General features: G+C 43.2%; 2 protein-coding genes across 3 annotated transcripts; one reads left to right on the forward strand and one right to left on the reverse strand.

Annotated features, from left to right (window-relative positions):
- Window positions 1–381: 381 nt before the first annotated feature.
- On the forward strand, window positions 382–9,869 carry MRPL40 (mitochondrial ribosomal protein L40). Of its 2 annotated transcripts, none has more exons than XM_056532199.1 (4): window positions 382–405; window positions 5,540–5,614; window positions 7,298–7,453; window positions 8,545–9,869. In XM_056532199.1, exons 2-4 carry the CDS (start codon window positions 5,610–5,612, stop codon window positions 8,855–8,857), a joined length of 474 nt encoding a protein of 157 aa, XP_056388174.1. In that variant the 5' UTR covers window positions 382–405; window positions 5,540–5,609; the 3' UTR covers window positions 8,858–9,869. The 2 variants fall into 2 exon arrangements, with proteins under 2 accessions (XP_056388174.1, XP_056388164.1); XM_056532189.1 differs by lacking the exon at window positions 382–405 and adding an exon at window positions 712–921.
- A 7,302-nt stretch (window positions 9,870–17,171) lies between these two features.
- Window positions 17,172–21,134, reverse strand: C1H22orf39 (chromosome 1 C22orf39 homolog). Its single transcript, XM_056552328.1, has 3 exons — window positions 21,006–21,134; window positions 18,705–18,872; window positions 17,172–17,471 (listed from the first exon to the last, which is right to left on the reverse strand). The coding sequence occupies exons 1-3, from the start codon at window positions 21,021–21,023 to the stop codon at window positions 17,337–17,339; spliced, it is 321 nt and encodes a 106-aa protein (XP_056408303.1). The 5' UTR covers window positions 21,024–21,134; the 3' UTR covers window positions 17,172–17,336.
- Between the last annotated feature and the right edge of the window lie 4,603 nt (window positions 21,135–25,737).

A 25,737-nucleotide genomic window follows, 5' to 3' on the forward strand; every position in this document is an offset into this window, starting at 1 on the left:
GTTGATTAGCGCCGGGACCGACGCGATATGATGCAGGATCGCGGCGCGATCCCGCTTCATATCGCGGGAGCCGGCGCAGGACGTAAATATACGTCCTGCGTCGTTAGGGGGTTAATTAATGATATATTTTTATAGTTTGGACCTTTCTGCACACGGTGATACCAAATATGTGTATTTTTATTTACACAGTTCTTTTTTTTAAATGGGAAAAGGGGGTGATTCAAACTTTTATTAGGGAAGAGGTTAACTGATCTTTATTTATCAAAACCTGTGTGGAGAAAAAGTTGCTGGGTTGCCCATAGCAACCAATCAGATCGCTTTTTCCATGTTTGAAAAGGCCTCTGAAAAATGAAAGAAGCGATCTGATTGGTTGCTATGGGCAACTGGACTTTTTCCTCTGCACAGGTTTTGATAAATCTCCTCCTATATGGTTTTAACCTTTATCAAATCTAAAGTGCCCTGGAACCATAGGGTGCTATGGAAATAAATAATATTAATGATACACAAAAACATATAAATACACAAATACATTTTATTTTGGGAAAAATGTCACACAAAAAATGGAGGCGTAAAAAAGGGCATTTTTGGGACGGTTTCAGGCCAAAAAAAAAAGCTGAACAAAAGGTATGTGTCTAAACAGGGTACCAATGCACATCGTATGAACGAAGTTTTGTCCCCGTATAACCCCGCCCCATGACTCCAGTCTCCAGCGAGCGCCCCCTCCTGTCACACTACGCTCACACAGGAACACCACATGCGCGCTTTTGTTTCCGGCCGGTCGCATTGCAGGGTGCACAGCTCCGCAGCAGTGTGAGCTAAGGTTAGAAGAGTCAGAGCCGGAGAAAACCTGGAGACTGGCGGCATGAATGCGGCGGCGTGTAGTACGCTTCTCCGGGTGTGCAGACAGGGCAGCCGGGGCTGGTGAGTGGCCTTTTCTCTATTTCCTCCATTACATTATATACATTGCAGGCTGTTTCTGTGGGAGAGACAGTAGATCTGGAATGTGTATATAACACCAACACACCTTTGCTGTACTAAAGCAGTCTTTGCCAACCAGTGTGCCTCCAGCTGAGGCAAAACTACAACTCCCAGCATGCCCGGACAGCCAAAGGCTGTCCGGGCATGCTGGAAGTTGTAGTTTTGCATCAGCTGGAGGCTCCCTGGTTGGGAAACACTATCCTAAAAGCTTGAAATGTCAGTATCTGCACCTGCATGACACAAGTTCTTTTATTGGCCAAAAGTGATTGATGCGAGTGGTTTAGGCCCCTTTCACACTATAAAGTGGTTCCGTTAAAAGATCCGCTAGAAAACCCTTAATAACGGATGTTAAACGTCTGTTACAAAATCCCATTCAAGTCTATGGGATTTTTTTATTATCCGTTAGGAACCTTTATAGCCCATAATGAATAACGGACGTTATTTGTGACGGAAGAAAAAGCAGCACATGCACTAATTTTTTTCCGTCAAAAGAAACTGGTAAATTAACGTCTGTTATTTTTAACATTGAAGTCTATGGCTGACGGATGAGCCTTTATGTAATCTGTTTGCACCTGGTTTATAATATCCGTTATTACTTCTGAGCATGCTCAGAGGAGGTGACATCAGCAGACTCCTGCAGTGCTGAGGGAATACTACTACTCCCATGATGGAACAGACTTGTTTCCATGATGGGAGTAGTAGTTCCCCAGCTGCGGGAGTCTGCAGGTGGCTACATTAGTGTTTGTAATACTACCGCCGTCATGGAACAGACTCTGTACAGTACAGGTGATAAGGGATGGATCGCACCGGGTCTCACTTCTGAGACCCGATGCAGTTTGAAGTTAAGAAGGGGAGCGGGTGGCATGGTCCGCAACCCTGCAATGTATGGTGTGTTTTAACTTTCATTTTTAAATCCCCCGTGGAGAGCCCTGAATGGCTGGTACTGAGGAGCCATTTAGGGATCTTGGAGGAGTTTTTAAAATGAAGTGGCAGCTGGGGCCATATGTCTAGTAAAAGTGCTGTAGGGAGCAAGATATGTAGCAAACATATAGCCTATATATCTAGCCCCAAAGCGCAATTCAAATATGCCCCCCCACAGCGCTTTTGCGCTGCTAATAGAAATACTTTTCACATATAGCGCTGCAGTGGCATATTATGACAAATGCGCTGCGGGGTGTGTGTGTGTGTGTGTGTATATATATATATATATTTATATTTGTGCTGCGGGGGTCATGTCTTTATTAATGCGCTGCGTGGGTTATATATATATATACGCGTCGGCAGGGGGTTTAAATGTATAAATGCGCTGGCGGGGGTCATATTATAAATGTGCTGGGGGGCTAGATATATAGACTATATATCTGCCCCCCTGCAGCGCTATATATCTTGCCCCCCTCAGTGCTTTTAATATACATATGGCCCTCGCTGCCGCTCATAATTTTCATTTTAAAAACCCCGCCTGGAGCCCTGAATGGCTCCTCGCTACTGGCCAATTAGGGCTCCGTTGGGCATTTAAAAATGAAAGTAAAAACACAGGATACATCGCAGGGTTGCGGAGCATGCTGCCCGCTCCTCTTCTAAATAACTTCTGATCGCATTGGGTCTCAGAAGTGAGACCCGGTGTGATCAATCCCTCAGCCCCTGTACTACAACCCCTATCATGGAACAGACTCTGTTCCATGATGGGGGTAGTATTACAAACACTAATGTAGTCTCCCCAGCTGTATGCAGAATCCTGCAGCCGGGAAATTACTACTCCCATCATGGAAACAAGTCTGTTCCATGATGGGAGTAGTAGTAGTCCCGGCTGTGTGAGTCTGTAGGCAGAGGTGTTAAAACGGCTACAAAAGCTGCACAAAAAGTCGCACGTAAGAAAATTTTTGTGCGACTTTTGTGGGTTAGCAAAATACCAATCAGCCCTACCTAAGCTATTTTTTGTGTAACTTTTTGTGCAGCTACCCCCCCCCCGGCCACCCGCCCGTATCTACCTCCCACTCACTAGCTGGTGCCAATACAACTCCCATAATGTCGTCACTATAAGGGCATGCTAAGAGTTCTAGTCCTCCAACAGCTAGCTGGAAGGTGGTAGATGCGGGCTTACAGTTGCGACTTTTGAAGAGCGTTTGCAACTTTTTTCTTTTCTTTTTTTTTCTTACGTGCGACTTTCGCACTTGATAAATTCTCGACCACTGAAAATTGCTAAGGTAGGGCTGACTGGTATTTTTTATTTTTTTTTGCTTACCCACAAAAGTTGCACAAAAAAATTGCTTAGGCACGTGCGACTTTTTGTGTATGAAAAATAAATAAATAAACTAAATCCCTTGATAAATCTCCTTCATAGAGTTCTTCACATGGAGGTTTTTTCCCTTCTCCAGGGACAAGCCAAGATCGCTTTTAGAGGGAGACAAGCAATATTTTGTAACAATCCAAAATGGCTTCAGGGACCAGGCGAGTGGAATGGGGGGTGTTGGGGCTACACAGTGCGGGCAGACTCAATGAAAATTTCTCCGTGTGTAATACAAAGATTAGCACCTGTTTTTTGGCCACTACTTTTTTTGTATATTACATAGGGATCATTGTCCTTTTTATTTCTTTTCTCACTTTAATGGCCCAACAGCGTTTAACCTCCTGAAATCACCAGTTACTTATATAAAATACTGAAAATGTATATAGTTGGCAAGGTTGGCACCTTTTTTCTTGCCAATCCACTGTTTGGGCCAGGCTGCGTACAGTTGGGTATTATGGAGGGGCCCTTACTCTTTATATTTCCACCCTTTAGGTTAGTGGCCCAACAGTGTTTAACCCCTTAAATTCCTCAGTTACTTATTCAAAATGTATAAAATGTATGAAGTTGGCACCTGTTTTATTGCCAATGCACTGTTTAGGCCAGGCTGGATACAGTTGGGTATTATGGAGGGGCCCTTACTCTTTATATTTCCACCCTTAGGTTAGTGGCCCAATTGTGTTTAACCCCTTGAAATCACCAATGCACTGTTTGGGCCAGTCTGAATACAGTTGATATTATGGATGGGCCCTTCACACCCTTAGGTCAGTGTGCCAATGAGGTTTAACCCCTTAAATTCCTCAGTTGCTTATTCAAAATGCATATTTTTTCATCCATTGTTTACTATAGTTTTTTTTTCAGCAAAAACAATCTAGATTTTTGTTTTCTGAATTTGATTCTTCCAAAATCAACATTTATGTATAAAAAAACAGATTTACTGCAGAGGAATTAGAGGAGAAAAGGTTAATTAGTCATAGTAATATATAAGAAAATGTTTGAATAAGAAACCAACTTCAGTGAATAAAAATCTGGCCAAATAAGAAACCAACTTCAGCCTCCTAAGTATTTTATTCAACAGAGATCCCCTTAACTTTTGGTGAAACTTGTAATGAAAAAGTTGTACTCCTCTACAGCTATGGTAGGTTGTCAATGATCTAATAAGTTAATGGATTAGGCTCAGTTCACATGGCTGTTGTGCTCTGGCCCAGTTATGGTTGGGTCAACTCTTTGTCAGAGCACAACTGGGTCCTGGCTGTTTTCATTGGCGATTTATCAAAACCTGTCCAGAGGAAGAGTTGCTGAGTTGCCCATAGTAACCAATCAGATTGCTGCTTTCATTTTTGAAAAGGCCTCTAAAAATGAAAGCAATCTGGTTGCTATGGGCAACTTTTCCTCTAGACAGGTTTTGATAAATCTCCCCCATTGACTTGAATGAGGTATGTCGGGTGACTGGTATTTTACAGGAGTGGAGCAAAAAAATGAACATGCATACATTTTTTTTCATCATGAACATAGCACTGATCAGTAATATCGGCAGTCTACTTCTTTGGTCTGCTAGAAGGCAAACCAGAGGAGAAGATTGTTGGAGCCGCTGGGAGGCAGGTAAGGAGACCTCCAGTAGCCATTATGACTCATCGATTATGCCGCAGGTGTTCCAATGAGTCCCTACAAGCCCCAATAATGCCAAAGATCCTGTAAACGGTATTGATCACGGCATCTGAAGGGTTAATGGCCATTACCAGCCTGATAGCAGCCAGGACCTGCCGTGCATGAAGCGAGTGCAATTCCTGTGCTCGCTTCATGGTACAGGATGTAAATGTACGTCCTGTTGTGTGAAGTACCAGCACACCAGGACGTACATTTACGTCCATCGTCCTTAAAGGGTTACTCCGTCCCTAGACATATTATCCCCTATCCATAAAAATGCATACTTTTTGCATATTAATCCATAAAATACTTTCAGGTTTGTTCAGTGGTGCTAAATCTTGCTTAGTGGAATAACGCAAAGGTCTGTGCTATTACATCCTGCCAATAAACAGAACTGCAACCGTTTCTACCCGAACAGAGGCCAAAATAACACAGATGCATCTTTACTGGGCGCAAAAATGTTTATTTTTATTTTTTAAGCAAATTACTTTTCATGTAATTTCTACTTCTATTGCATTAACTCAATGGGCTACCTTCTTACCGTTATTTATTTGCTTGTAAAAAGTGTGACGTGTAAGATAAGTTTACAACTTTGAAAATGTATCTCACAAACCAATTTTTTTCCTGCAGCCCACCTTGGATATGGAAGCGTGAAAGTCATTGGCAAACTTCTCTGCTAGGCCTTCGTTCAGAACTTCCTATGAGGTAAGTGACTTCACCTGTTTTATTTTACGCTGTCCCTTTTTGCGCTACGCTTTTTCAGGTTAGCATGGAAATCCTAAAGGAGGACAGATCCATCAAACCAGATTATAACCGAGCTGTTCCATTTATTATGGTTGTAGAATAAATGAAAGTCATGGTAACCGTGCAGGTGTGTGGAAAACCTATCGCTCAACTCCACGAAATGTTCACAGGGCTGGTGAATTCTTCAAGCATTTAGCCCTGCTTTGGGTTCAATAAGTCTTGCCTCGTCACCATGCAGGACAGGTCAGTTCAGGCCAGCATCCAGGCGTAGGTGCGTGCAGTGTCGCTCATTGCGCACACCTCCATCAGCGGCACCGAATCCCCCTGCAGCAGCCACCCCCGGGCCGCTGAGATGCTTAGCCTGCCGGGGCACACCAGTGGACAGAGGATAGGTAATGCATAGCAGGGTTACAGAGAGAGAAGAGAAGGGGAGGGAGGTTTGGTGAATAATGGGGCACAGGAGGTGATAAAGGGGGAGCGGCTAAAATATAAGGACACGGGGCATCAGAGGGGGGGGGGATATAATTGCGCAGGGGGCATCAGAGGGGGAAGGAATATAATAGCGCAGGGGGCATCAGAGGGGGAAGGAATATAATGGCACAGGGGGCATCAGAGGGGGGATATAATGGGACAGGGGACATCAGAGAGGGGTGGAAAATAATGGCACAGCGGCACAGGGAGCATCAAATGGGGGGATATAATGGCACAGGGGACATCAGGGGGGGGGGAATGAAATGGCACAGGAGAGAATCAATGGGGGAAAGATGTGGCACAGGGTGTTATAAGGGGGGGGGGGTTAGAAATGGCACAAGGAGCGTTGTAATGGGACATGAGGGTAGCAGCCACATTTATAATGCTGATATTAGTATTACGTTGTGCATTGTCGATTTGCAATGCGATTCGTGCAATTGGCCGTATAGCAAGGAGTGTGTCACCAAACTATGCATGCCTATAAAGGGTGTCACCATAGAAATTTTGGAAATCTCTGACTTAGGGGGTATAACTGTTTAAATGGGAGCCCTACCTGCCTACCTGAGGAGGTCATATCTATCTGGGCGCCTGTCTACCTACTGGGGGAGCTCTACCTAATAGGGGTCATATCTCTCTGGGGCTCTGTCCCGGAGCCCTACCTGGGGGGGGGGGGGGACATATCAATCTGGGACATTATTAACCTACTGGGGGAGCACTACCTGCCTACCAACTGGGGAAAAATATATATCTATATATCACGATTAATTGCGAGTGGAGCTAAAGTGAAATGGCTAAGGGGGGGGGGGGGTATTTATTTACTTACGTATCAGGGGCTCTATCCACCTATTGGAGTGACATACTGGTCTGCCTATAAGGTTTCTATTAATAAAGACCTTATTTAAGTACTATTTTGGTTGAAATTACTTTAAGTGGATCGTCATAAGTGACAAGTAGACTGTGCTCCAGTTTAGTCCCTTGGGCAAGTAGTGTTTATTTTTTATTTTTTTATTATTAATTTCCACACCCCACCAGAACATTATGTCTTGTAGAAGGACATCCCTACTGTTGTCTGCATAATGCTTTTACTTCTTATTCCTTTGTTGATGTTGATTGTTATTCCTATCAGTGTTGACACTTTATCATTGTTTTTTTCCCTTTTCCACCACCTTTTAGAGCTGAACCTAAGAAGAAGAAGAAGGTGGATCCTAAGAGGGAACAAATAGCAAAGGAGCGCATAAGAAAAAAACTTAAGAGATTGGAGCGTATTCCACCAGAATTTATACCCATTGAAGACTTTACACGATCTGCAAAGTTCTTGGATGAAAGCAGGTGAAATGATAAATAGCACCATTATAATGTTTTATAAATTACTTAAAGACAACATTTTCCAGATAATAGGTTTCAGTGATTAAAACTTTAAAGGGTACCTTTCATCAAAAAAACTTTTGATAGATTATAGATGAATGTATGCAGAATAACTTTCCAATTGCATGTTATTAAAAAATATGCTTCTTTCTATTTAATTTTCCACTTTGAAAAAATGACCACTAGGGGTCTCCCTACCAGTCCTTTTTTATAGATTTCAGACTCATGCAGGAGTCCTAAATCTCAGACTGCAGCCGGGACACAGGCAAACTCCCTGGCAGTGAGCAGTGCTGAGTTTGTCTGTGTTCTGTCTGCAGTCTGAGATTTAGGACTCCTTCATGAGTCTGAAATCTATAAAAAAGGAATGGTAGGGAGACCCCTAGTGGTCATTTTTTCAAAGTGGAAAATTAAATAGAAAGAAGCATATTTTTTAATAACCTGCTATTGGAAAGTTATTCTGCATACATTAATCTATAATATATCAAAAGTTTTTTTGATGAAAGGTATCCTTTAAAACTTTGCTAGTTTGGGGCTTTGTCAGAGCACACAGAAAATGGGGACAACCAGGTTCCAGAGGTGTGAGGACAGTTTTCACACTTTTGACATGCACAAATGAAATATGAATTATTAAATGAAAAATTACATCATACACCCTAGAACAGTATTTTCCAAAAAGTCTGTCTCCAGCTGTTGCAAAACTACAACTCCCAGCATGCCCGGACAGCCAAAGGCTGTCCAGGCATGCTGGGAGTTGTAGTTTTGCAACAGCTGCAGAGACACTATTTGGAAAACACTGCCCTATACCCATTTTTTACTAAATGTAAACATAAGGAAATAGCAAAAATGCCACCAGCATAGGTGCAGTTTTGAATTAAACAGTAAAATCTTGTATTTAAAAAAAATTAAATAAAAAGTGCCTGAAAAAGTCATGCTAGGTATCCGGTTTGCTGTCACATCTCTATCAGCGTGAGGTAAGGGAAACAACACCACTTAAACAGAGCTAAAGATTATGGAGCCATTTTGACTTTTTTTTATTATTATTATTTTGTTTGTAGAGTTCGGAAGCAACCAAAGATTTCTGAAGAAGAACAAGAAAGACGGGCTCTGCTTATTAAAAAATGGTCTTGGATTAAGCAACAGGAACATGATGCAGAGCACAGGGGAATTGCATCTCTCTTGGAATCTCAAAGAAAAGCCCTGGAAGAATTGCGCCTAGAGTCAGAGGAGCTCTACAATGCCGCTATCCGTTGTGACACAGGATTGTTACCTTTGGAAAATCCTGGACCATGTAACACTCCCCCAATCTCCAAATACAATCCACCAGATGGGAAATACAATGATATAACTAAAGTGTACACCCAACAATAAGGGCATATGTCTGACTGTGATCTTCAATTTTGGTACTTTTCTAAGTTTGAAGAACGGAACAATGGACGCTTGAATTTTGTGCCACTTTTTTTTTTTAAATGGAAAAATGTCTGAGGTACAAAAAAAAAAAAAATATACAAAGTTACCATAGGAGATATGGATGTTAGGGTAGGTTCACACGCGCAGATTTTTTAGCGGGTTTTCCGCTGCGTATTTGAAAGTGGGCGGGCTCTTCTCGGCTGTCCACAGCCGATTTACCGCGGCAGAATGTACACCGAGGAAAATCTGCCGCAAGCCCCATTGAAGTCAGTAGGGACTTCCGCCGCGGAAAATCTGCTGCGGACAGCCGAGAAGAGCCCGCCCACTTTCAATTACGCAGCGGAAAACCCGCAAAAAAAATCTGCGCGTGTGAACGTACCCTTATACACTTTTCGGTATAAAACAAAGCCTAAACAGTGTTGCCATGGTTAGTATTTTTCCCAAGAATCCACGTTTTGGGGCCTGTTCTTTCTCGAACTCTTGGATATTTTAGTTAATTGGAAATGCATAACTAATACATTTTCTGAAGTAATATAAGACATTGGAAGTTCTGGTGTTTTACATAGTCCAGTGTAAGGTAGAAGTGTGGAAATGATGCACAAAATGCTTCCCCGAGATGCCCAGTAACTGATTCAAAACTAGTGCAAAGGCCTAGCAACCAATCAGAAAACAGCTTTGACTTTCCAAAGTACATTGGGGTCTAATGTATGTTATGTGCAACTTCTCCACATTCCGACGTCACTAATTCTATTTGGAGATTTTATTTTCAGTGCTTTGTAGACTTTTCTTGGCTTAACACAAGATAATTTTTTATGTATTGTTTTGGAACATAACCTAGGCAAACGTACCTTTTAGACCACAGTCACTCATTGAAGGTTAGAAAAGTGTCATTTTGGCCTCCATTCAGGTGTTCTCCGAAGGCGCTATTTGATACAGCAAGATCCTTATAAAATAAATGCATTACTGAAATAAATTAACTTTGCACGATAATATAATTTTTCGAGTTTCAACTGTATATATCGTCACAGCTAAATGGTGGGGGTATGCCTTGGGCAATCTGCTGATAAATACTCCCAGTGGACATCACAAAAACAGGATGTGAAAAAAGCCTTGTTATCATCAATGGCCTCAATCTGTGGTCCTCCAGATGTTGCAAAACTTCCACTACCAGGCTGCATGCTGGGAGTTGAAGTTTTGCAACATCTGGATCACAGGAGGATTGGCTTCTTCTTGTCTTTCCTGACAAGCAATCCCCTGATGATGTGTGCGGACCAGTTCAATGCGTTCTGCTGTCTGCATACTGCTGAGAATCGCGTAACAGTGAGGGACGACTTGAAAGTTGGCGCGGAGGTATGTACAGCTAGACCGCACATGTCATCAGCTGTTTTCTCGAGCCGAACAGGTTCCTGGGAAAGGCTTGATGCAACAATCATACACAGATGGAGGAATGCCAACCCTGGGGGGAACATGAAAAGACAAAAAGGGGGTTGATCTACCTCACTCATGAAAGGCACGTAAAGAGGTTAAAGGGGTACTCCGCTCCTAGACATCTTATCCCCCTATCCAAAGGATAGGGGATAAGATGTCTGATCGGACACCACACATCCTCCCATAGGCTTGCATTTAGGGGGTGGGATTGTGACGTCACGAGGGGGCGTGATGTCATGATACTCTGGCCCATGTATCGCCCGTCATCAGTTCGCTCTGTGCAGCAGATAACACTGGGTGCTGCAGGAGAGATCGTCGGGGTTCCCAGTGGCGGGACCTCCGCGATCAGATATCTTATCCCCTATCCTATGGCTAGGGGATAAGATGTCTAGGGGCAGAGTACCCCCTTTAAGACATATTTTGCCATGATAGGCATACTCAATGGTTTATGAGGCATCCATGTCTACTTTCTGGACATTTAAAGGGGTACACAGGAGAAGAGAAAATGATTTAAAATCAACTGGTGCCAAAAAGTAATACAGATCTGTAAAGTACATCTATAAAAAAATATTAATCCTTCCAGTACTTATCAGCTGCTGTATGCTCCAGAGTTGTGTAGCTCTTTCCAGTCTGACCATAGTTCTCTGCAAAATCTGGATGAAGACAGCTGACGCCTCCACCTGTAATCACTTCAGCGCACTATCCGGCTGGCAGTGTTCCTAGCCTGAAGCAGCAGCATACAGGAGAACAAGGTCCAGCCCTTGAATGTGATAAAAGCAGGAAACTTATTGCAACATGTTAAGGACCACACAGACAGGATCCAAATGCCAATGCGTTTTGGCTCAGACTTCATTCTTAATCATGGCCACAGGGAGCATTGTTCAGGATCTTATTTTCCTGCACAGTGCTCTCTGCTGCCACCTATATAAGTGTCAGGAACTATCCAGAGCAGGAAAGGTTCGCTATGGGGATTTGCTCTTGTTCTGGACATTTCCTGACATGGACAGAGGTGGCAACAGAGAGCATCATGGTCAGACTGGAAAGAACAACACATCTTTCTCGGTTGTATACAGCAGCTCTTTTAATAAATGTAATTTACGAATCTGTTTAACTTTCTGGCACCAGTTGATTTGAAAACATTTTTTTCCCCACTGGAGTACCCCTTTAAATACTTGCATTCCCCATAAAATATAAATACTGGATCATATGGAGCTTTGCATTTTGCTGATCCTCAGTTATTCCGCCTAGAAAAGTTTTATGCCTGAAAGTGGACATTACCATTCCCTTGTTGATGGGATGTGGTGGGCACTCATTGTGGGAACACACCCTATTGATAAAGGGAATGGTAATGCTCAGGTTAAGCTCACACTAAGTTACTGCTCCCATTGGTTGCATCAGTCGGCATCTTGCTTATACAGGGATGCCAACGTATACTGTAAGTGGGAGCAACGGACCCCATGGCTTTCTCTGGCCATATGGAAACGCCTATTGACTCTGTTCAGGACATGTTCTATTTTGTAAGCTCATTGGGCAGCATTTTTAAGTCCATTGAAAATAGTGCATAGTCACTAGTTAACTTAGTTCAGCCACAAAAATTTATGGGGTAGGCTGCTCCTGTTAACAGAATACATTGGCATCAGGTTTACACAGGAAGCCAAAGGATCTGATTAACCGGAGCACTGATCTACCCTCAGTTGTCCATTTATGTATACATTTCCAGGAGCGGTATTACAAAGAGTGCTGATGTTCTAGTATTTTATAGGGGAATACAAGTATTTACGAATACAGTTGTCAGCAGAAGTGACAGATGCTCTAAAAAGAGGTTAAAGATGGATATTGAGGATTAGAAAAACATGGCAGCTTTCTTCCTGACTTCCACACTTGTCCTCAGTATTGATGGAACCTGAACAACCCCTTTAAGATTAGAAAAAAAACATGACTGCTACCAGAAACGGTACCCCTCACGTCAGTGGGCTGTGTCTGGTATTGCAGTTATCAATAGAGATAAATGTGTCTATCTATCCATCCGTCCCACAACCTCTAAGAGTAGCGATGGTCATGTTCACTACATGTACCAACAAGTTTTTTAATGCTTCCTGTTCTGTAAAAAGGCCAAGGATCACTCTTCAACAGCAGGAACTCCTTTGGGAAACCTGATGTTTTCTTTTTGTGTTTTCATGGTGGAACCTGAAGTAATGGAAGTGCTATTTGGTAGGGCTATTACTTCCATAGATATTTCTTCACATGTTGTGTTCTGATGATCATGGATTAAAGGAACCAGTGATGTACATAGACGAGGAGTACTAGCAAATATCAAAATCAGTCCTCATTATAGTGCTAAGTTTTGTTATCCAGAGCAGAAGCGAGTTCCTTCAGGGAGGAAAGTCTTGCACAAGTTCTTGCCACACAGTAGCAAAGTAGATGGAATCATCAAAAAGCTGCCCCAATAGCAAGGGCTTGCGTCAGCTGTGTCAGTAGCTAAGCCCCTTCAGACCTCCTCCTTAGCTGCTAACAGATACCTGTAACTGAAGCAATGAATGCAGTATGAACATAGCCTTACCTTACCCAACTAAAACTGATCTGTCATCAACCTTTTATGAGCAGATTCAAGAAGACAAACATGGAACATGATACAACTGGAAAGTGTGTATGTGAGCAGCAGGGCCGGACTGGCCTACCGGGAAATTTCCTGGGGCTGCTTTGAGATGTGGCTGCATTTTTTTCCCCTCCAGCAGCCACATAATTGGTGCTCATGGAGCGCCTGCTCCGGGCCCCGTGCCCGCAGGGGCCCCTGTCACATTAGGGACAAAAAATATTTTCGGGACACAAGGATGCCCCAGTGAGGCCCCGTGTTAACTTTAAAAATGCAGGGGCCGCCGGGAGGTAGCGCACGCAGAGACGTCACTGATGACCCATAGTAACAGAGCAGAGCAGTGAGGAGGACGCGCGCGCATGGCAAGTGACCAGCGGCACGTCATCTTCAGTGTTCCGACCACCCCACCTTCGGTCCTGGGACCTACTGCTATGGCCCATAGGCCATAGCAGTAGATCATGACCCCAGAGCGGTGGTCAGAATACTGAAGTGGGGCAGTAAACAGGCATACAGTCTCCAGCCATACACTGTATATGGCTGAAGGCTGTATGTCTGTGGGGGAACTGTACTGCACCTAATGTGGGGGAACTATACTGCACCTAATGTGGGGGACTATACTGCCAACCTAATGTGGGGGAACTGTACTGCACACCTAATGTGGGGGAACTGTGTATTAGGGGGGATGGCAGCAGTGTTTTGGGGGGATGGAAGGGGAGGGGGGTCAGCATTGTATTAGGGGGTGATCAGTATTGTATTAGGGGGATGGGGGAATCAGCATTGTATTAGGGGGATGGGGGAATCAGCATTGTATTAGATGAGAAGGGATCAGCATTGTATTAGGGGGGATGGGAGGGGGGTCAGCAGTGTATAAGGGGGATGGGAGGGGGATCAGCAGTGTATTAGGGGGATGGGAGAGGAGGGAGGTCAGCATTAGGGGGAGGGGATCAGCAGTTTATTAGGGGGAGGGGGTCTGCAGTGTATTAGATTAGGGAGTTAGTATTAGAGCTCAGGAAGGGAGTCAGCATTGTATTAGAGCACAGGAAAGAGTGGAGGATGGGAAAGATCGGACATGGGAATTTGAGATGAAGCATTTTTAGATTATATTATGTAGGGGTCTAAAGTTAGCCAACTTGGGCTGTGGTGATTATATATTTTAATATGATATATATTTGTGGGGAAGGAAATGTAAATAGGTTGAGGGAGAAAGACTAGGGTGATGGTATTATATATTGCAATATGATATATTTTTGGTTTAGAGAAGGGGTAAGTAACCTTTGACCTTGGACTACATCTCCAATAAGGCTAGCAAAGCATCATGGGAGGTGTAGTCCACAAAATCTGGAGAGGGAACAGGATGTCTACCCCTGGTTTACCTTTTAAGAACAAGAAAATGACGACATGCTGGTATAATGACGCAACACTATGGGGCTGGTATGTAATTTTTTCCAGGGCTGGTTTTCACACCCAGTCCGGCCCTGGTGAGCAGTCCCAGAAGCTGACACACGTTATAATCCATGTGATCTGCAACTACTATTGTAAAAAATGCTGTCTTGTCATTGCAGCTATTGCCTATGTATCTCTGTGCATAGACAAAATACAAGAAGTGTGTGAGGGACAATCAGGGCTCTGTGCAGGTTCCTGGCTTGTCAATCATCCTGCTGTGTGAGCCAGGAGCATGTCACAGAGCCTCACTGCAAAGAGCCCTGCTTGTTCTCACTGCACAGAGCCCCGCTTGTCCTCAGTGTACAGAGCCCCGCTTATCCTCGGTGCACAGAGCCCCGCTTGTCCTCGGTGCACAGAGTCCTGCTTGTCCTCAGTGTACAGAGCCCTGCTTGTCCTCAGTGTACAGAGGCCTGCTTGTCCTCAGTGTACAGATCCCTGCTTGTCCTCACTGCACAGAGCCCTGCTTGTCCTCACTGCACAGAGCCCTGCTTGTCCTCACTGTACAGAGCCCTGCTTGTCCTCACTGCACAGAGCATGGCTTGTCCTCACTGTACAGAGCCCTGCTTGTCCTCACTGCACAGAGCCCTGCTTGTGCTCACTGCATAGAGCCCTGCTTGTCCTCACTGTACACAGCCCTGCTTGTCCTCACTGCACAGAGCCCTGCTTGTCCTCACTGCACAGAGCCCTGCTTGTCCTCACTGCACAGAGCCCTGCTTGTCCGCCCACTCTTCCTGGATTTTGTTTCTGCACAGAGATACACAGGCAATAGCTGTAGAGACAGCATTTTTTTTCACTGTAAAGGATACATTATATAAAAAGTTTCAGCAAATGCAATTACTCCACCAATGTTTGGGAGTAATGTGGATTTTTGTGTCAAATAACTGCATAGTATTAACAACTGGGCTCAAAAGGAAAGGAGTATGACACTGTATGCCTAAGCTTTGCAAATATAGGAGGAAGAAGAAAATTCTACCTAGTATGCCATAATCACACCATATACGGTATTTCTTTAACTAACAGTGAGTTCTGTAAATAATCTATTAATTTGTTGTGAAATAAAACACTATACATGTGTGCCTATATACAGTCAGTTTCATGGTGGAAAGTGGTGAATCACAGACGCAGTATTCTGTTTTTTTATGCATATGGCATGCCATACACCAATACCACAATATTCAATATATTCAGCATCCATAGCGCAACAACTAAAGGTAAAAGGCCATGCAAGGGTTATGGCACATTAAGCACCCCCATTTATTGTTTCCTCTTCCATGTACATCTGCATACATCTGGTAGCATATAATGACTGCTTAACCATACCTCTTTAATACAGATAACATGTAGATTCATAGGCCCATAGAATGTCCAGCGTTAACTTAACCCCTTAAGGACGCAGCCCTTTTTCACCTTAACGAATTAATAACTTTACGAATTAATAACGCGAAAACGCTTTTACCGAATATTCTGATTCTGAGATTGTTTTTTCGTGACATATTCTACTTTATTTTGATGGTAAATTTTCAGCGTTACTTGCATCCTTTTTTGGTGAAAAATCCCCAAATTTCATGAAAATTTTACATTTTTCTAACTTTGAAGCTCTCTACTTGTAAGGAAAATGGATATTCACAATAAATTTAATTTTTCTTCACAAATACAATATGTCCACTTTATGTTGGCATCATAAAATGGACATATTTTTGCTTTTTGAAAAAATTAGAGGGCTTCAAAGTAGAGCAGCAATTTTCAAAAATTTCATGAAAATTGCTAAGTCTGAAGGGACAGATGTTACAGAACTACAACTCCCAGCATGCCTGGGCAGGCGAGGCATGCCGAGAGTTGAAGTTTGGCAACATCTGGAGGGCTACCGTTTGGGCACCACTGTAACAGTGGTCTCCAAACTGTGACCCTCCAGATGTTGCAAAACTACAACTCCCCCCCCCCCCCCCACCGTCGATTCCCTACCTGAGCAAGTATCCAGCAGGCTCCAGCGAACATCCCGGGTACCCAGGCATCTTCTCCTGCAGGTACGGACTCCATCTTCTTCCCAGATCCCCTCGACATCCAGGGGCGGGCAGAATGGGGGGTTGCCATGGCAACCCCCTGTCCTGCGCTGCCATTGGTCAGAACTCCATTCTGACTAATGGCAGGGGATAGGAGGAGATCGCAGCTTTGTGATCTCACTCCAATCCTTTAGGCTGATCGGGGCTGTTGCTGACAACTCCGATCAGCCCTATTTTCCGGGTAATCGGGTCACCAGAGACCCGATCAGCCCAGAATTGGAGAAAATCGCATGTCTGAATTGACATGCGATTTTCTCCGATCGCCGACATGGGGGGGTCTCAGGACCCCCCTGGGCGATGTGCCGGGGTGCCTGCTGAATGATTTCAGCAGGCATCCGGCTCCGGTCCCCAACCAGCTAGCGGTGGGGACCGGATTTCCCACGGGCGTATGGATACGCCCTCGGTCCTTAAGGACTTGGAATGCAGGGCGTATCCATACGCCCTGTGCCCTGAAGAGGTTAAATAAAATCTTTCAAACTCTATTGTATCTTTCTAAGACCAGTATACAGCATACAAACATAGGAACACATTGACACGTTGCAAGCAGCCATTTTTCAAGTTTGTGCTGATACATGCTCTCAATGTGATCCTGTACCTGCTTCGTGCACACACAGGAGGCTGCCAGATGGGCGAAGATTTGTGAGCTTTTAAAATTTTGAGTAATACGATTTATGAATTGTTCGGTATATTTTTATCCGATTCCCAAATATGTGTTCAACTAAGGTTAGATTTTCAATCTCTGTAGAGCAAATTAGGAGAACATTTTCTTTATTTAAATCCAGACACATTTTTTCATAATAAAAAAAAGTTTGTCTTTAAAACAGAATGTATATCTGTAAATATCCCAAGTACAAATACATTAAATAAATGACATAAGTGAAAGCTTTGTAGTATTTCTAGTTCCAGGAAGGAAGTCTCAGTCTTGCTGCTGAGGCTTATCTCTGTCAAGAGGTAGATACCAGTCTACAGGAGGTCGCTTTCTCATGGTCCACACTGGGTTGTTATTCTGTCTCTCTTTTACCCTTGCTTTCTCGCTCTGTATTAGAGCTTCCTGAAGAGAATAAAGAGAACAGTTTTGATCAGACTACTATTGGCATGGCAAGAACTTCTAAATATTTCGGGTACAACTGGTCCCAGATATTTCAGGCATTACTGTCATTTCGTACTTCTAACCTGTGAGACATGTCAAAACCTTTGATCAGTCAGGGTCCCAGTGCAGAAACCCCCACCAATCTCTATGTATAGCCAGTAGAAGAATGAGGCTGTATACTTCGCTCCCCAACTCGCTGCTTAGTTGGACTTATTGCTGGACACAGGCTCTATAGACTTTGGAAGGGGCGCATCTCTTGCAGTGAGTCCGACTAAGTGGCAAGCTGGGAAGAGAAGCAGACAGCCGTGGACCTTTCCTGGCTTGATCTAGAGATCAGTGGGGGTCTCAGCTCAGTGACAGTAACGCCTTAACAGCTATATCCCCAACTTACCTACTCATAGATTGTAAACTCTCGCAAACAGCGCCCCGACTCCTCTTGTTAAATAACTAGTGTGTAATATTGTAAAGTCTGATGCATTTTCTCTATTTATACCTTCAGATTTGTAAAGTGCTGCAGAATTTGTAGGTGCTATATAAATAATATTATTCTGTTCACATTGCAACGAAAAGTCTTGATGTATGCCTCTGTATCCCACATAATGTCATACCTGCCTGTGTGCCACAATGTAAAATAAATTATTTTTATTAATAACAAAGATGTATTGTACATGTACATTTTTGAAGTGGCCATATAGTGACCATATAGGACAACAGAGCAGTTTATGCTTTCCTTAACAGTACAAAAAGACAAAAAAATCAGGTGGATGGGACATATTTACCATGACACGTGCTGGGAGCTTTCCTGGAACGTACACTGAACGTGCAGGGAAAAAGGTCAATAGAGAGTAAAAAGGTTTATCACGTTATCTAGCATAATTAACTGTTGAATTTCAACAGCTCCCAGTATGCCAATGTTAGTGTCTCTGACTCTCAAACTGATTTCTCTGAAACGCTGCAGGATTTCCCAGTAAATCATATTTGCACATTGCAGTGAGGATCCATAAAACAACTAACAGTTTCCATGTTTTATGTTTGTGGTTTGCTACTGTTAACATTAATAGTGAAAAAGAAAATATTTAATAAAAGCAAGTAGTAATGGCATTGCTACTCTCTCAAATGTAAATATGGCCCCGAGGAGTACAATACAATACAATATACTAGTCCGTTATAATACATATGTCAGGAAATGTTAACCTTGGCTGTCTGACTCCTCTTCTTCTCCCACTCTTTACAGGCCGTGTAGTCTTCCTTCCACTGCTGGCAGGCTGGTTTTCCACCATAAGTGTAGTAATAGTGGAAACGGTTCTTTAAGCTCTTGCAGTATTTCCATTCATCCCAATAGTCATCACAGTCTCGGGGAGGCTTTGGAGAAAAAAAATGGATCAAAACTACTTATCTTACTCCATTTCATTATATGCTACAGCCAGTGCTGCACCATGAATCCTTTAAAGGAAAACAGTCATCCTGTTCACCCACACTAAACCCAATACCCTGGGTTATAGTGTGGGTGAACAGGAGACTGGTGCAGGGTCAGTGAGTTAAATATGTACCTTCAGTTCGGCGTGGTGTCCCTATGAAGGTCCGCTGCTATCTTCAGTAAATTGTGCACTGGAGGCGGGCCTGCCAGCTGAATTTGAATATTCATGGTCACTGGTCACATGAGCGCTTGTGCCTACTGAGCGCTCACCTGACCAGTGATCCAGCGCGCAATTCACCAAAGATAGAAGCGGACATTCGGAGGAACACCACGCCAAATTAAAAGGTATGTATTTAACTCACTGACCCTGCATCGGTCTCATGTTCGCCCACACTATAGCCCAGTATATTGGGTTTAGTGTGGGTGAACAGGATGACCATTTTCCTTTAACCTCAGTAGTCTGTGTATTCTAGCACTGAGTTATGTCACTGATCAAAGGCTGGTTTTAAATCCTGATAAAAGGTCTTGTTTTTGCTTTCAAGGTTAGAAAAAAGGTACCTTTTAAAGAGCACCCGTGGTCCCCTTGTAAAAAGTGAGCAACCAGCAGCTATTGACAGGCAAGTGAGGGCTGATCACATACCTGTTTTAAGTATGGCGATCGCCCCCCAGCAGAAGTGAGCGTGTTAGGGTTCCATTTGAAGTGCGGCCAGCTCCGCGTGGTGGATAAGGGACACGTTCTGATCAAAAAGTACACTAAACCCCCCCCCCCTTTTTTTTTTTTTTTTTTTTTTTTTTATTAAAAACTGCTGAAACGTTCATTTTGTGTATGTCTATAGATACCGGTAGCTTACTTTTTACAAAAAAAAACAAAGGTCCTCCTGTTGCCATTGGCTTATTCTATCAGCTTAACTTGACAGAAAAAAAGAAAGCAGCACCATTTATGTGTCCAGATGCATCCTGTATCAATGGTAAATCTGCCCAAAAAAAAAAAAAGTTAAGAATCAGGACATTTCAACAGGATGCAAAAACATCATGTTAAACCAGCCTTATAATAAAGCGGACCTGGTCCTGGTCTTCTCATATGTACATAGTACACCAAGGATGTTAGAGGGGTTATCCAGGAATTTTTTTTTTTTATATATATCAACTGGCTCCAGAAAGTTAAACATATTTGTAAATTACTTCTATTAAAAAATCTTAATCCTTTCAGTACTTTTTAGCTGCTGAAGTGGAGTTGTTCTTTTCTGTCTAAGTGCTCTCTGATGACACGTGTCTAGGGAACTGCCCAAAGTAGAAGCAAATCACCATAGCAAACCTATAGTTCCCGAGACAAGCAGAGATGTCAGCAGAGAGCACTGTTGCCAGACAGAAAAGAACAACTCAACTTCAGCAGCTGATAATCCTTCCAATAATTAATATTTTTTTAATAGAAGTAATTTACAAATCTGTTTAACTTTCTGGAGCCAGTTGATATATAAAAATAAGTTTTTTCCTGGAATACCCTTGTAACCACGTCTTTACTCTAGACCAGTGGTCTCAAACTGTGGCCCTCCAGATGTTGCAAAACTTCAACTCCCAGCATGCCCGGGCATGCTGGGAGTTGAAGTTTTGCAACATCTGGAGGGCCCTAGGGTCTGCCCTAGACAGACATTTGATGCCCTAGACTGCCCTAGACAGACATTTGATGTATCCATTAACCTATTCACTAGATTAGGACACCAGGAAAGTGCCGATTAACTCTTTACTGACCTAGATCGCCAAAGTGTTTATTAAATCAGGACATGCCAGTAGTTATCCCTAAACGTGGACAGCCTCTGCTCCATCCAGGGTATGAGCGACACAGGATCACTTCCCCAATGGGGTAGCCACACAGTGGGGAAGCATGAAGGGACATAAGAGGAGATGATGACCTCTATCCAGCAGTTAACACTCACATGACACACACATATATATATATATATATATATCTCCTGTGCAGTTACCTAGCAACAATCTACACTTCATACAAGTACCATCAGTGCAGGACACATTACATGTCCTTCTCCACATAGAACTAACACACCAGACACCGCACTCACCCTCCAGTTGTCAGCCATGGCACACTCTACAAGGGAAAAGGACCTTCCATGATGTCATGACCATGTGATCAGTCACATGATGAGGAGGGGCAGGGCTGTGCTTGTCTTGGTGTACTATAGCAAATACATTGTGGGAGACATTTATCATTAAACGTGTACCCTACTCTTTTTTTACCTGTCTTTTTTCCTTCTAACTCTTTGCTTAGCAGCATGTAATTTATCATCTCTGTCTATCTATGATAAGGAATTCCCCGCGGCTGTGCACGTTTGTTTTGCGCAAGGTAGAGAGGTTTTGTACGTGTGCTTTTGGTATGCGTACTTTTGCGCCTAGAAATCAGGGTTAGCGCAATATTTTGCGACTTATTACAAATGTCGCATATGATAAATAAGGGTGCAGTGCCAGAAAACGGTGTATTGCTACGCAAAACGCTAGGAAAAAGTCACATATAAGTCGCTAAATTTACATAACTGCGACATTCAAGTGCCAAGGATAGACGGAAAAAAACGTCTATATTGAATGATGTGCATCAGTATAGTCGTGCCATGTATAGTATATATAAGCTGCGTGGAGGCAGAAGTGTATACTGCACAGCTTTGGGGGAGATTAATCAAAACCTGTGCAGAGGAATAGTTGTCCATAGCAACCAATCAGCTCACTTTGTTCAGTTTTAACAAGGCCTCTGGAAAATGAAAGAAGTGATCTGATTGGTTGCTATGAGCAACTGGGCATTTTTTCCCCTCTTAACAGGTTTTGATAAATCTCTCCCTTTGTGCATATATATAAGCTGCACTGATAAATTTAGACAATTTAAAAGGGGTACGCCAGTGGAAACTTTTTTTTATAAATCAACTGGTGCCAAAAAGTTTTACAGATTTGTTAATTACTTCTATTTAAAATTTTTAATCTTTCCAGTACTTATCAGCTGCTATAGACCACAGAGGAAGTTGTATAGTTCTTTCCAGTCTGATCACAGTGCTCTCTGCTGACACCTCTGTCCGTGTCAGGAACTCTCCAGAGTCGGAGCAAATTGGCATAGAAAACATCTCCTGCTCTAGACAGTCCCTGACATGGACAGAGGTGTCAGCAGAGAGCACTGTGGTCAGGCAGAGAAGAACTATACAACTTCCTCTGTAGTATACAGGAGCTGATAAGTACTGGAAGGATTACAATTTTAAAATAGAAGTAATTTACAACTGGCAGCAGTTGATTTAAAAAAAAAAAAAAAAAAAAATTCCCACTGAAGTACCCCTTTAATTGGTTTTCCAGGGAACTAAAAGTTTTTCACATTTGGCAGGGGGCATGTTAAAAATGTACAAAGTATTTGTTTTAGCTTTTACACTCAAATAGAAGAATAGTTGTTTGAACATAGTCAATATAACTGAGTGTGCTGGTAGTGTACACCCTTATCAATGTTTAAAAAAATGAAAAGACCCCAAACACGTGGCGAAAACGCTCGGTCCTCCTGGCTCCAATCACTGTGATTTTGATATTTTACACCTGGATAACCCATTTACATTTTGATGTATCTCCGATGCCTTCTGGATCACTATTTACCAGTAGCGCTGTGTGCAGTGACCCGAGCCAGGGCAGGAATCCATGCTGGAGCAATATGGCATGTGCCTAAGGAGGGGTGAGCTGGATTTCTGCTTTCTATGTCTGGTCATAAACTAACATTTGGACAACAGAGGGGCTCAGGAGGCAGGAAAGGCCATACTGCATTTAAATCATGTTCACACTGCGGAATTCCCATTTAGAGATATTCATGGTGGGAAATTTCCTCCGAGCCACCCCAAAAATGTATTGGTGCTAGAACCGTGTGGATAGATTTTGCTAGAACCATGCACATTAGCAGTGTTCACATAGTACCAGTACAGTAGACCTATCCCAAAAAAAAGACCCCTCAAAGAATTTATCCTGGGGGCGTACATAACATTTAGATCCCAAAGTGTAGGTGTACATAGTAGGGCTCTGAGGGAAAGGAACATTTGGTATAAGCTGCCTGATTTTCAAAAAGAGTGCAGGTAAAATGACAAATGTAAAATCCAAGGAGAGATTTATCCTAAAGCGGTGGGGCAGATTTTACAATGAAAGATTGCGTACTTTCTTATATCTTTTTGGGAACACCTTTTTGAGACCTTCCCTTTTTACAGCGTGGGGGACGTCACTTAAAAGTGTTGCGTTAGTACAGTGACTCCCAGTCAGGACACTCCGGTGGGAAAGATGGCCCAGAAGGTAAAAATTTTATTTTTATTTCCCATCCCAGCCTGCGCCCCTGTGATGGAGGTGCAGAGGGGAACGGAAGCCTGTGTGTGCACGCACACAGCCTCCCCCCTATGCCATGAATCACACCATTCACCCCTCACGTTATCCCCGTCACCCCTCTGATCCCTATGTCCACCTCCTTTCACCCGTGCCATCCATGTACACTCCGCTGCACCCCTCTGTCATCCATGTACACTCCGCTGCACCCCTCTGTCATCCATGTACACTCCGCTACACCCCTCTGCCACCCATGTACACTCCGCTACACCCCTCTGTCACCCACGTGTGCGTGAGGCTGGAGGCATGTGAGACTGGCGATAATGGGGGAGATTTATCAAAACCTATATAGAGGATGAGTGGTGCAGTTGCCCATAGCAACCAGATTACAATCTGGTTGCTATGCACAGGATTTTCTGTTGCAGATTTCAATGTAAACTAAATGACTGAGCACAGCTTCTAATCTGCAGTTACTAATCCTGCCCATCAAATCTGCGCAGGATCCTGTATGTGTGAACGTAGCGTAAGGGTGCGTTCCCACATGTCGTATACGCAGCATATATGACGCTGCGCAAAATTTGCAGCAGTGGGAAATATGCTGCATATTCCTCACTATTCACACACAAGGCTTTCCGGCAGCAGCCCTTTGTGTGCAGTAAGTTTTAGAGGCGGGGCCATGTGCCAGTGTGACTGACACGCGGCTCCGCTTCCTAAATTCACTGCACACATATAGGGCTGCCTCTGGAAAGCCCCGTGTGTATAGTGAGTGAGGAATACGCAGCATATTTCCCGCTGCTGGCGCAAATTTTGTGCAGCGTGAAATACGCTGCGTATATGCCATGTGGGAACGCACCCTAAAGGGGAAAGCTGATAATTGAAAAGGGTGGAGCCTAATGTCTGTTTTGCAGGTTCTGTGGTGAAGAGTTGTGGCTGGAAGAAATAGTCATGATGGCCTGCGCCAGAAGGACTCTGATCAGAAAAGATGTCATCTGTGAGTTGATGCATTTAGCAGCACTGTAATCTACATAGCCAACAGATATATGTATTGTGCAATTCTTCTTTTTAGCCATTTTTGTTGTGTGTCAAAAACATTAAGTAGGGGTGCCCCACAATATTTTTTTTTCAGAGGTTGACCTATCAGGGTGTCCAGAGTAGAAGCAAATCCTCATAGAAAACCTCTTCTGCTCTGGACAGAGGTGTCAGCAGAGAGCACTGTGGTCAGAGTGGAAAGAACTACACAACTTCCCCTGTACAGAAGCTGATAAGTACTGGAAGGATTAAGATTTTTTTTTTTTTAAAGAAGTAATTTACAAATCTGTTTAACTTTCTGAAACCAGGTGATTTTAAAACATTTTTTCCTTTAAGACTTACCAACTTCATAGGATAAAATATTTGGTAGTAATGAACAATTTATTACACATAACAACTGCATGTGGATTGTATTCATATATGAAAAGACCAAAAAAAACACTACTATGCGTTAAAACTAATTTAAACAGATTCTAGATGTCATTTTTCCCAGAGAAAAGCAGGTTTGACCAGGCCATTTTCCTGCATGAAGCACTATATGGAGATTCATTTTTTTTTCAGTTTTCAAGGTTACTGTAAGGCTAGGTTCATTCACGCAGAATCTTCAGCCAGAGATTTTGAGAGTGGCCAAAGCGCACATTGCCAAACCCCATAGACAGCAATGTATTTCAGGTGGATTTTGCCAAAAGAATGACATAGATCATTCTTTAGGCTGCAGAATTTTGGCGGCACAAATTCCGCAATGTGCACTATGCAGTTGAATCCCACTGCCAGCAAAGGGATTCTGATACACATTCATTTGAGTGAGATTTCTAAGCTGTCTTACACTAGGAAATTCTGCAGTGTGAACCTACCCTAAGAAATAAAAGCTGTGCTTAAATGCAATTGACAAAAAAAGGCTGTTTTCATGTAGCTACTCTAAAAACTAGTCTTAAAAGAGATACCTGAAGTATATTATGATTGTGTTTAACAGGCACCAAGGACACCTAATACAGAATTACAGGTGTATCCCCAACAGATATATAAGACATGTGCAAAAGAACCAGATCCACAAATTTTTCTGTAATGTCTTTGCACTTTAATGCTGAGGGTTCACACAAGAGAGGGAACCTCTTTACTGATCTGTATAGACAATTCAGGGACCTCTATTTTTCTCATTTCGGGGCCATCACATGTCAGCCACCTTCGGCAGGTCAGGTTTTCCTTAAAGGAGTACTCCGGTGCACACTTTTCATTTTATCCCGTCCAGGCTGCAAAATAAAAGAAAACACACTTTCTCTTACCTGCCAACGAGCCCCCGGAGCTCCGGTACAGGTGTTTGGTCCCCGGGCTGTATTCTTCTTTCTTCCTGTTAGCCCTGCACGTCACACGGAGCTTCAGCCTATCACTGGCCGAGGCGGGACATCGCTGCGGCCGGTGATAGGCTGAAGCTCCGTGTGACGT

This window comes from Hyla sarda, chromosome 1 (genome assembly GCF_029499605.1).
Source record: "Hyla sarda isolate aHylSar1 chromosome 1, aHylSar1.hap1, whole genome shotgun sequence".
Lineage (NCBI taxonomy): Eukaryota > Metazoa > Chordata > Amphibia > Anura > Hylidae > Hyla > Hyla sarda.